This window comes from Canis lupus, chromosome 23 (genome assembly GCF_048164855.1).
Source record: "Canis lupus baileyi chromosome 23, mCanLup2.hap1, whole genome shotgun sequence".
Classification (NCBI taxonomy): domain Eukaryota; kingdom Metazoa; phylum Chordata; class Mammalia; order Carnivora; family Canidae; genus Canis; species Canis lupus.
In genome coordinates this window covers 2,572,638-2,584,827 of record NC_132860.1, presented here as the reverse complement: position 1 = coordinate 2,584,827, position 12,190 = coordinate 2,572,638, and the positions used below count along the sequence as shown (strand labels likewise).

Here is a 12,190-nt window from a genome sequence, read left to right as displayed (position 1 = left end):
AAGTGCCAGGAAGAGCTGTGATATGCCCGTTGTTAAGCAACATGTCAAGATTTTTCAATTATAATGCAGGGTTTATTGCTACTCACCATTGTGCCTTTGCTGTCCTGGAGACTCAAGTGTCTTAAAATCCCGTCTCCCCAACAGATGCTGGAAGGTAATGTGTCTTGTTTGAAGTCATCATGTGAGAAGTTCGGCTTTGCTCAGTGGATCGCCCACCACTTGGTGTGACTTATGAATCTAATAACCCTTTGCAATATCCGCAAGCTTAAACTCTCAACCACCTTGGCGACTACAGAAGACAAAGCAACTGGCATCGGTGTTGAAAAACCTATAGATTTACGCAAACGCCCTCACTCCGAGAGAGACACGCTTTCTCTGGAGTTCTAACGTGATTCTAATGAATGAGCGAGGTTACCGAGGACTGCCCAACTGCCCTGCTAAATAGCGGGTGGTTCCTGGGGCTGCCTCCCAACCGCCCGTCACTGGGTCCTGGCACAGAAAGTTCCCGGGGAAAGTGAGGAGTTTCAAGGGTACCCTCATAAAAATAGTGCAGCCTGCACACCGCTCCCTTGTCCACTGCCCAGGTCACACCTGGGGCTCTGGCAGAGCTGAGCTCGGCTCGGGAGATTTCCCCGTCGCCAGGTAAGAAACCCTTCGCCGTGTCAGGCTAGGGCGGGAAGACCGCTGGGGAACTTGTTGCTTATCAGCGCCAGCAAGCTACCGCTTTAATAATAATAGCAGAAGAGCGCAGGGGGGGAGGGGAGGAGGGGAGCGGAGGGGAGCGGAGGGGAGCGGAGGGGGCGGGGAGGGGGGGCGGCCTCGACTCTCCAGGCTGTTTACGTGCCCAGCTCGCTGTGACTCCCTCGGTAGAAAGGAAACTTCTCAGAAAAGTTCGTGCCCCCCTCCCCCATCATGACTAAGGGTCTCCAGCTGATGAGGTCGTGAGTGATGATCCGGGGCGGGGGGGTGCTGGGGGCTGGGCGGCGGGGGGTGTGGGGGAGTGACTCGCCCTTGGGCACCACTGCGTGCGTCGAAGCGCGCATCAGCCCGACAACTTTTCCTCTCCCTCCCAGGGACCGATGACTAGGCGAGAGGCACCGGGGCGAGCCACCAGTTGCCCACGGGAACCTGTGCAAGCCCAGCTCTCGGGCGGCTGAGTTGGATGAAGTTCTAACTGCGTGTGCTCTAATGGGTTATGGCTCCTCCGGTGGGAGTCAGAGCCCCGGCGCGCGGCTGGGGCGGCCTGGAGCGCCGCGGGGCGCGGAGCCGCGGGCAGGGGCGCGGGGGGGGGGTCGCCGCGCGGCTCGGGGGCGCCTGCGCGCGGGCCTGGGGGCTCCCGGGGGCCTGCGGGGGGCGGCGGGGGCGCGCCCGCGGGGCCGGGCCGGGATCGCCGCGGCGGGAGGGGTCTCTCCCAGGAAGCCCCGCGGCTTGGAGACGCGCGTCCTCGCCAGTGGCTGCGCAGGCTGGGGCGCGGGGAGGTCACGTGCCGGCGGGAAGAAACTTGCAGAGGGGAGGATGAACTTCAAGGAGAGGCTCGCAGCGCCCCCGCGCCCCCTCCCCGGGCGCCGGAGCCGGGAGAGGGGCCTCGCCCTCCGAAGCCTGGGGAGGGGAGGGGAGGGGAGGGGGCCCGGGGAGCTCGGGCCGCGCGCGCTGTGCCCATCCCCGCGACGCTCCCGCAGCCTGGGGGGCGCACCCCGAGGCCTCTCTCCGCCCAGGCCGCCCTTTGCAGCCCCCCGGCCGACGCCCGCGAGCCGAGCCGAGCCGAGGACGCGGGGAGGGACGTGCGCCAGTTGTTATGGAGATGCCGGCCGCCCCGAGGAGCGCGAGGCCCCGGGAAGTCCCCAGGAGGGTTTCGTGCGGGTGCGGGTGGGGGGTGGGGTGGGGGCTGGCGTCGTTTTGGCACCAACTGCACCATCATTTCACTCTCCACGCAGGGTCCCCACCCCGGGGAGCCCATCGGCGGCGTCGCAGGCCCTGGCCGCGGCGCTATTGACTGCAGGGATGAGGCAGAGAGATGCTGCAGAAGATGGTGGATATGGCTCTGAAGTTTCAGGCCCTCCGGCCCTATCCAGCCTCCACTTCCTTTAGGTCAGTCGCAAGCGCCCTGTCTGAACGCCATTCATTCGTGGCTTCCTCGCGTGTGAAGACCTGATCGGAGGCGACAGGATGTTCTGGGGCTGCCTCAAGGATCTGCCCCCCTCCCCCTCCCCCATCCCAGAAATGCCTTCCCCTTGGAAAACTGGCTTGAATTCCTAATTGCGTACATGGACGTCTGCTCATTGGAATTCCCATTGGCTCCGGGTTATTATTACTATGAGTGAGTCCAGTGTTGAGTTGATAGCGCCCTAGAGATGCTTCCGGGGCCAACCCAATTCATCCGAGGCTCCAACCAAGGTACAAATATACAGATGTTCCCTACACCTCCTTAGGGGTAGTTACAGATGTTTCCTAGACCTCCGCAGGGATAGTTCTAGACTCGTCCTCCTCCTGGACACCTGAGGGAGGTCACGATAAAAGGATGCCAGGCACCCTCCCCATCATCAAGGCAACAGTTCCCTCCAACTGAGAGGACTGCTCAGATTGTCCACAAACTGCCACTTTTTGTCGATCCATGAATTAGCCAGCAGATGCTGCCCTAAGACTGGGACAGCTGGTACATACCATCCTCAGAGGTCTTGGGGGTACAGGTTTTGTGGACAAGACTGGTTTCCTGAGAATGCGATTCAAAATGCCATAATTAGGTTTCCCTGCCTATTCAGTGACTCCATTACAGATCTGAAACCTTGAAATAACACAGGGAGACGATCACTATATGAACATAATTATTCCCATTGTCATCCATGTGTTATATTTATTTGGCTTCTTTGTCAGCAATTTATAGGTTGTATAGAGACTATCAGATATTTCTCTCTCTGAGGGATCTTTATTCTGAAAACTAACGCCATATTTTATAGTAGGGTGCCCTGAGTTGTTAGCTTGGGTGCTTGGGGATTCAAAACATGAGTGATTACTTAGTTTGAAATGATTTAGACAACACATAATCGTACCGAAAATGTTTTCCAAGGAATACGTTTGACCGCTGCCTTTCTTCCTTGGAGTCATTAACTAAAACCTACAAGTCATGGGCCAAGATGAAGGACAAGAACTGCTATTTAAGGTGAGTTCTCATAGAGAGTTGGAGAGAGAAGTGAAGAGGTGGTGTTTAACATATAGTATTTTTCTTTCTGTTCTTCATTTCCCAGCGATGAGAATTCTCTTGGTGCATGATCAGCTCTCCACCTTACCTCGTTCCACTCACTTACACATTTTCTTTTTCTTTTTTCCCATCTGCAGAAATCCAGTGTCTAATATAAGCAAAGATTGCAGTCATTTCATTTGTTAAGACATATGCCAAGCATTGTACCTGCCACAGTTTTCATCTTGGGAGCACTTATTCCTGAGGTCATCTCATTTTCTCTGCACAACCCGAGTCAGCTGTGATATGAATATCACACTTCTCCAGGTTCATCTGACCCCATTCATTTTTAGCAATGGTAAGAACATTTCAAACTGAACAGTAAACAAATCTTGTTCCTTAAAGATCACTACTTAACAATGTAGCCAGATTTAAAGCAAAGCGTATTAACAAAACCTAGAAGAAAGGATTTTTGCTTCGAAACCATGAATATTGTGTCCCTGGTAGGTGAATTGTCTAACGTTCACACGCAGTGTTCTGCCAAAGTCATAGTTGTAAAATCTGGTCTCTGACTGTATCTTTCTGAAGATGAGCGTAAAAATTAATAAGAAAGGACTTATCCAGACTAGGAGGCACAAGAATATCATTAGGGAGGTGTGTGAAGATTTTCAGAATTAGTGGGAGCGAGGTAACAAAACAGGAGTCTACACCATCAGAAATGAAAGAGTATTACTTTTTCTTGGGGGAATAAGCAGATGCTTGGGATATCTCTTGGAACAAAACCTTGACTTCTAAAAGGGAATTCGGTGTGTCACAGTAAAAAGAATGGTTTGGGTACTCCCTTCCCTCATATCAAGGCAGAAGTGATGAGACAGTACTTCCATTCTTTCTTTCCAACTTTTCTTTTTAAATCTATTTGATTGTAATTAATTGCCAGGTGCTCCACCTCGTGTTGGATGGATTAGTTCCTTTCTTCTCACTTACTCCTACTTCTTCTTGCCCGTCAGTACTTACTCTGTGCCTGCCACTTCTTGGGAGTTGGTGATCCCTATATTAATAATTCCCAAGCCTAACAGATCTCGGAGTCTCATAAGGCCAAGATCTAATCCATGAAGGGTTGGGGAGTTAGGGGAAGATGACACAGTGGAAGAGTGTTTGGCTAATTATTGCCCAGATGTCAGCAGTCATTGCCTCAGTTTCACTTGTTATAATCCATGAAGGAGAGTGTTCATAGAGAATCTTCAGATGGTGACATAATTGCTGTCTTGGAAGCTAAAAAAACAAAAACCAAAAAAAAAAAAAAACCACACAGCAAAAGAGTTGTGTTTATGATATGAGAAGTGATTCTGACCAGGTAGGAAGAAAGATTGGCTCCCTTAGTCACTTCCTGATTTTTAATGGTTCTCCACAGGCAATAGAAGGAGAGGCAAAGAATCACGATGCACAATTTGGAAAGCTTTCTGAAAACAAGAATAGGCAATGATTGCCAAGAACCTGATGTTGAGCTCATATTTAAAAAGAACCCAAGGAATCTTCCAGTTACAAACCTAGTTTAGTTAGAGAGGAAACAAGCAGAGCATCGAAAAGAAGCAAACAAGAGAAAGCCTTGGAAAAGTTATGGTTTAGTTGTAATAATCCTGGTGCATTCCTGAGCCTGACAAGTAAGCATGAGACAAAAGATCTGATCATGACTTAACTCAATTTCAGGAAAACCAGACAGCCACATAATGAGGCTGAAGCAAGACCACATGGGATTTTGAGGAAGAACCGAATGACTCTTTCCAAACCATCCTACGGACAAGAGATGAATAAGAGGAAGTATGGGTGGCAAGTCGGGGAGAAGTGACGTTGTTAATGTGAAAAGCTGATAGAAGATTAAGACAGGTCAAGAGCATGTCAGGTCAGGGCTTGGAAGAAAATATACTTAGCTAAATGTAAGATAATATTAGAAATTGAATAAAATGAGAAAGCAAGTCCCCAAGGAGTCCCATAACTTAGGATCATGAAAAGGCAAACAGAAACTCGTAAAAGCAATAGCGTCTATATCGTGGTGGGGCCTACCAGGCTGTGTTTGATATTTAAGCTGCCTAAAACATCTGGAAGGAAGCTTTCACAGATGCTAAACCATACTTTTTTTTCCAAATGATTTAATGGGCACATGAATTTCCTGGGTAGTTGTGTTTTTGTTTTTAAGTAAACTCTACCCCCATTGTGGGGCTTGAACTCATAACCTTGAGATTAAGAGTCACATGTGCTATTGACTGAGCCAGCTAGGTACCCTACCCGGGCAGCTTTTTTTGAAAAGCAGATTTGGAGTCTAGCATGAGGACCGAGATTTCACATTTTTAACAAATTTCCGGGTGGTGGGGCTGGACCACACTTTCCACGTGCTGCTTCAACCCATGGCATCACTGGGATTACAGTCTTTGTCAAAAAATAGCTAATCGCTTTATTAACTGAAGCAAATGCCAAAAAATGAAAAAATAATCCAAGTAATAGACCTCGTCTTTTAACCCTAATATTACGCCAACTGCAAACTCTGACTTGCTCTTGAACCCATTAATTCTAGAAAGTTCCTGAACACAACTAACATCAACCTCTCAAAATAAATAACATTGGCCATAGTTTAAATGTTTGTCTTTTTATATGCACTGAAATAAGGGGAAAATGAATTGGCTTGGAATATACTGGGCACATTGCAAAACTGAAATGAAGTCAGGAAAATTATTCTAGTCATGTAAAGAGGATTGGTTAGGTCATATTATAAGTCCTGAGCTCATTCTGGGTTTCTTTCTATAAATAGGATATTTTGGAACTAGAGAAGGCATAGCAGAAGGCAACCAGAATGACAGAGGGATTTGGGGAATTTGCTTCTGCTGAAAGGTTAAAGAAACTAGGTCTGTTTTCTTTTGTAAGGAGAGAAAAGATGGTACCTCACTGAGGTGATATCATTCTAAAAGTAGTGGAAGTAATAGGATGCGACAAGAGTGCCTTATGGAAACAAGAGTAGAAAGATTCTGGCACAGAATGAAGGCCAGAAGAATGGCTCTAGCTTTTCTAAAGGCCCTCAGTTAGCACTGTTCCTATTGGCAAAATTTCACTAGTCACAAAAGGAGGGATAAAAAATGGATTTTGACCAGGAAATAAGTGAGAGTTGGAAAATGAGGAGACAAGGGGGACCTCATCTATCTCTTCATTGAGAACATTTAAAATAGGCATCTATTAATCCTGTAGAAGTCCTCACTCATAGCACATGGTGAACTTTACCAACATTCCCCAGCTCAAGGACTCTGCTTCTGTAACATCACATTTCTGCTTGCTCTTCATCACCAAGATGGTACTTTTTCCATCCGTTCAGCAAAGAAATGTAAATAATCAGTTACAACGTGCAGGACTCTTCGTTAAGTTACTTTTCCCTCTTCATCAATCCTGGAAAACATTCCTTTTTTTTTTTCTTTAATTCATAGAAAAAGCATTGTCCCTGACTTTGCATATGAGATCCTAACACCTTCATCTGACCCCTGAAGCTCAGAGATGGAAGGACTTGCGGGTCACTCTGGTCAACCCCCTCATTTTACAGCAGGAAAATATGGAGCTTTTAGAGTGGACAATCATGCAATTTTGTCCATTTGGTATTAGAAAATACACACTTTCTGGAAACTTTGAAAATTCCCCCATGAACTATCTGGAGAATATCAGTCATACCATGGGTTAACTCAGAATTCTAGTTTTCTGTCAAAATTCATTTTCAGCTCTGTGTCTTTTCAATTAGACAGCCCTTGGCAGGAATTGTTCTAGGTCCACTGCTCTAAGTGGTCTCCGGCTGCTGTGGTGGTCAATAATTCAGGGCAGCAGGTAGGAGGAGGCGGCGTTTCTCTCTGGCTTCTCCTTAGGCCTGTGTGATGCTCATGTGCATGTTATTACCTAGCTACCTTTCCCTCCATCGGGACAACAAGGGCTGGCCTAGCCCCACTTTCGTACCACCCCGCCTTCCTCTGCATCCTCAGGAACCGGTAGCCTGAGGAACAGGGGAGGAATGAGTGTTGCAAGAAGAGAAAGTGGCCCCGGAAAGAAGCTCCCGGGGTGATGTTTTAGTTACTGCTATGCAACAAATCACTCCAAAACTTGGTAGTGTAACACGAAAATAAACATTCTTTACACCCGTATTTTCTGCGGGTCAGGAATACTTAGCTGGGAAGCTCTGGCTTGGGGGGCAGGGTAGGTCTCTTGTGAGGTTGCCGTGGAGATTTCAGCTAGGGCTGTCATCATCTAAAGCCTCCACAGAGCCGGCGACGATCCCTTTCCAGGCTATTCATGGACACGGATAACTGTTGCTGTTTGTTGGTGGGATTCCGCGCCGACACGGACCTCTCCGCAAGCTGCTTGGGTGTCGTTACAACATGGCAGGTGGCTTCCCTGGAGCAAGGAATCCAAGAAACAGAAAGCCAGGCAGAAGCCATTCCTCTGATGACCTCGTCTCAGAAACCACAGAGCTTCAGTTTTGCCACATTCTATGGGTTACAAGCGAGTCACCAAGTCTGGCCTACGTGTAAAGAGAAGAAAATCAGACCTCACCTATTAAATGGAGGATTGTCAAAGAAATGCATAACGTACTTTAAAGCCACCAGAGGTGGGAGAAATGTTAAGTTGTATACCTGGGTACCGAGAAGGGCCATGCAGCTGGAGCGTAGTGAGGGAGGGAGGGAGGGAAGAGGGCAAGAGGAGGCTCTAGAAGTGAGCACGTGGTTCCACCACGCAGGGCCTCTGGGGCGCTTTGGATTTTTATCCTCTGTGCTTTGGGAGACCATTAAACTGAAGAAGTTACATGATTCACTTTATATTTTAAAACGATTACTCTGGATGCCCTGTGACGTCTGGACGAGAAGGGTCTAGGTGTAGAGTCCAGGCAGGAGTCTATTACAGATCAAGGCTTTCACTTAGAAAAGTGGATGTGAGATATATTTGGAAGGAAAAATCAAAGGACTGGGTGATGGGGTCATGCGGAATGAGGTGACCAAGGGTTCTGGCGTGAGCAATGGCACGTTTGAAGAAATCATTTACTGGCTGGAGAAAATTGGAAGAAAAGCAGATGTACAGCGTAGGGGAGAGATGGGGAAGGTCAAGAGTCTAGGTCACTTAATTCTTACAGCAGCGCCGGGAGACAGGTCAAAATGACCGCTGCTATCTATTGGGCACGAACAATGTGCCAGGCGCTGTGTTCAGGAAGTTACCTTCCTTCTTCTGTTTAATCCTCTTGACGATGTACTATTATAACCAGGTTATGGAGAAGCGAACTGATTTCTCCCAAAGTCAAGCCGCCTGTTAGCGGTAGGGTAGGGATTAAAACTCAAGATTTTCAGATTCCAAAGCTCATGCTTTCAAGGCTACATTTACCCCTCCTGGCCTTCTCCCACCCTTAATACATCCACAATTGATCTTTTTTTTTTCAGCCTAATGTGTGTTAGGGTACTGCGACAGGCCAGTCTCAATGAACTATTCTGTCCCCACCCCACCCCCATGCCATGGCTGGTAGATAATTGAAGCTTAATAGAATTTCATTACATGAGTTAGAATTAAACCTCCCCTCTTCTCTCTGGGAACACTTGTTTTCTAACCTCATAACAACATAGAAATATAGATTGGGATGCACCGTGCGACTGGAAGAAGAGCATTGAATACCAATTGTCTTATGTCCCGGGAAGGCTTAAACCACATCAGGAGATTCCCCTTCCTTCACCTCCATCCTAGCAGGTGGCAGGTGCGTCCCAGAAGAAGCCTAGACAGCAGAAAGGCCACGTCCTCCCTGAGATGCAGGTTCTTCTTGAAACCCAAGAGCTACAAATCAAAGATGGGGTAGACACTGAAGCTGAGGGGGCACCAATGCTATGACTCAGAGCTCCAGAATGGGCCTGGGCTTGCAAATCGCTGAGGAGATGTTCCCAAAGTCTTGAGATCTATGTTAAGGCAGAAACAAGGACATCATATTCTCTAATATTCCTGTGATTCAGAATCTAAATAGTGACCTGAACATCAGAAATATCAGCCAAGAAATGGGAAAAGAAATGAGTAGGCCAGAGATCTAGGTCTGTACCCAATGACTTGGAGAAGAGGCAATTGTGAAAAGCCTGAAATTTCAAGAGAAAAGGAGACATCTCTGGCCCCCACACTGGGCCTTTCTTGGTTTCTCTGTTTCCTGCCTTCTGTAAGGCAGGAGAGAAGTCTTGGAATCCTCTGACATGTTGGGGAAAGGGCTGCACTGGAAAGAAGTCTCCTTCTGACTCTATTACTAATTGTATTGTCTGACCTGGGCAGATTGTAATCTGTCTCTGGATCCTAGTTTTTCTACTTATACAACGTCATTAGATTTGACATTTGTTATGGGCTGAATTGTATCCCCCCACCCCCAAATCCATATATTAAAGTCCTGATCTTCAGTATCTCAGAATGTAACTATATTTAGAGATAGGGGTCTCTAAAGAGGTGACTAAGTTAAAAGGAGGATGCATGGGTAGGGCTCTGATGCAATATAACCGGTGTCACTGTAGGAAGGGAGAGACTCCAGGATGCACGTGCACATGTGAAGACAAAGCAGGAGGGTGGCCATCTGCAAGGCAAAGAGAGAGGCCTCTGAAGAAACCAACTCTGCCGGCAACTTGATCTTGGACCTCCAGTCTCCAACACCGTGAGAAAGTAAATTCCTGTTGTTAAAGCCACCCCGTCTATGCAATTTTGTTATGGTAGTTCTAGCAAACTGATATGTATTTCAGAAAGCCAACTTACCTGCTTTCCTATTTCTGTGAAATTTCCTTCAATAAGTTTAGTCCTGGAATCAACTGAAGTTGACTGTGTCTCGAAACACTTGCTCTTGGAGCCCTGTCCCACCATGTCAGAGGTCCAACACTACCCTGCTGGAGAGACCGCGTGAATCCATGAGACTACATGCAGAAGGAAAAGGGCCCAGCTGAGCCCAGCCTTCCGGGTTGCCCTGCCAGGATGCTGTGCATGTGCGTGAAGCCGTCCTGGAACCTCCAGGTCAGCGCGGCCCCAGCTGAAAGCCATCAGGTTATTCCCTGATCAATGCCATGGGGAATGCAAGCATTGCCTAGCCGATCCCTGCTTGAATTCCTATGTCACAAAACCATCAGATATGACTTGGTTGCTGATGTAAGTAAACCATTAAGGCTGGGGGTAGCTTGTTACAATAATAATAAATAACAATTTATAACAATAGCTTGTAATAATAATATAATAAACATTCTGAACTGATTTACCGGGTGCTTATTGTTGTATGAACTCTCTATAAGCCATTCTTACCAAGTCTCATTTTGTGGGAAGGAGTAGGTGCAATTTTTAAGGGATTTGGTTTAAGACAGGTTTGGATCTTGATAAACTCTGCCATCGACAGGTCACTTGTCTGGTTTCAGTAACTTGGCGCCTTTGATCTCGGTTTCCTCATCTGTGAAATAAGGATAATTGCCCCTGCTGCGTGGGCTTTGGAGATAATTTAATGTGTTAATTGGACGTCATATTGCTAATGCAGAGAGAGAGCATGTTAAATGGTAACCACCATTCCTGCAATAGGCGTGCTATGCTGCTGCTGATTGTAATGATAAAACCAGGTCGGCCCACCTATAGCTGTCAGTGGAGCTGGGTGAGATGTGCCTGCTAAACAAGCAGCTCTCAGTGGTCTACCACAGGACCCAAGTCCCACCATTGACGCCTTCCAGTTGTGACATATCAGCTTAAGGACTCGAAATCTTGTAAAGTTCTAGTTTTACCTGGTGAGATTGATGTATACAATGACATTGTAAACTGGGGGCCATGTAGCCAAGTGTAAAGAGCGTGGGATTTGATGTGTTCTAGAATTAGTTTTGGCTGAAAGTGGCTCAGGACCCCTAAAAAGGTAGATTAAATATATTAGAAATTTGACTTCCTTTGAAAGTCCAAGTAGGTAGCCTGTGCCATATGGTGTTGCATGGTGCCAGGTATCCAGGCTCTTTCTGTCTTCCATACCATCAGGAAAGAAAAAAATGGTTGGAGAAGGGCGTACTCGATGGTTTTCAGGACACTCCCCGGAAGATGGACACGGGTTTTGCCACTGGCCACAACTTAGTCACATGGCCAAACCTATCTGATAACACAAGCTCGGGGATGTAGACTTGAGTCAGGACATCCATGTGCCCAGCTAAAATCTAGGAATTCTAACCATGGGAGAAGAGGTCATTTCCAAGGAAAAGGAGACTCTTTCTTTTTTTTAAAAGATTTTATTTATTTATTTATTTATTCGTGAGACACACAGAGAGAGGGGCAGAGACACAGGCAGAGGGAGAAGCAGGCTCCATGCAGGGAGCCCGATGTGGGACTCGATCCTGGGATCGAGGATCACACCCTGAGCAGAATGCAGATGCTCAACCACTGAGCCATCCAGGCATCCTGGAAGGAGTCTTCCTAACAGTCACCACTTACCAAGCATTGTTTCGAGTCAGGAATGGTGCTAGGCAATTAGAGTACTTACCTGCCCCATGTGCTTAGTCTGCTCATTTCCATCTAAGAGAGGAGAAAGGTGAAACTGAGAACTGACTTGCACAAAGACGCACAGCTCTTAGTGCCCGAGACAAGACTGGGACCAGGTCTGTGTGACTTCTAAGTCTGTGCTCATTCTGCTCAAGCAACCTGGTTCTGGTCCTGGATTGGCCAGGTGACCTTGAGGTGGTCACTTCCTCAGGCAAAGTCAGGCTTACTGTGAAGCTAACGAAGCACTTCCCTTGCACAGACCCCTGGAGAGAGACAGGAGTTTCCAGGAGCTGTAGAAGGCTGGAGGTGCGATAGTGGCGGTCGGAAGCCAGGTAGCAATTAGGAAGCATCCCTGTGTAAGCATTTCTGGCAAGTTGACAGACAGACCGAAGAAGAGAAGGACCCACTCCCACAGCTGCCGCTATTTGTGATATTTTTTTCTTATTCTAAGTAAACATTTCCTTCTGGACCTGAGGTTGTGTTTGTAACATTGAGGTCTTT

At 47.5% G+C, this 12,190-nt stretch overlaps 1 protein-coding gene and 1 long non-coding RNA gene across 5 annotated transcripts in view; one reads left to right on the top strand and one right to left on the bottom strand.

Moving 5' to 3' along the window:
- The window catches only part of BDNF (brain derived neurotrophic factor), a 53,679-nt gene extending 53,086 nt beyond the window's left edge, over window positions 1-593 (bottom strand). The window contains exon 1 of the mRNA XM_072793725.1: window positions 87-593. Coding sequence (XP_072649826.1) covers window positions 87-89 — 3 coding nt within the window. The 5' untranslated portion in view covers window positions 90-593. The remainder of the gene's footprint in view (window positions 1-86) is intronic.
- Window positions 594-1,886: 1,293 nt separating this feature from the next.
- LOC140614635 (uncharacterized) lies at window positions 1,887-10,441 on the top strand. 4 transcript variants are annotated; one of them, XR_012015433.1, is made up of 6 exons: window positions 1,887-2,088; window positions 3,065-3,157; window positions 3,334-3,533; window positions 4,883-7,805; window positions 9,721-9,865; window positions 9,997-10,441. It is a non-coding gene; the product is annotated as an uncharacterized lncRNA (long non-coding RNA). The 4 variants fall into 4 exon arrangements; XR_012015429.1 differs by having other exon boundaries at window positions 9,992-10,441; XR_012015431.1 differs by having other exon boundaries at window positions 4,587-7,805; window positions 9,992-10,441.
- The last annotated feature ends 1,749 nt before the right edge of the window (window positions 10,442-12,190 follow it).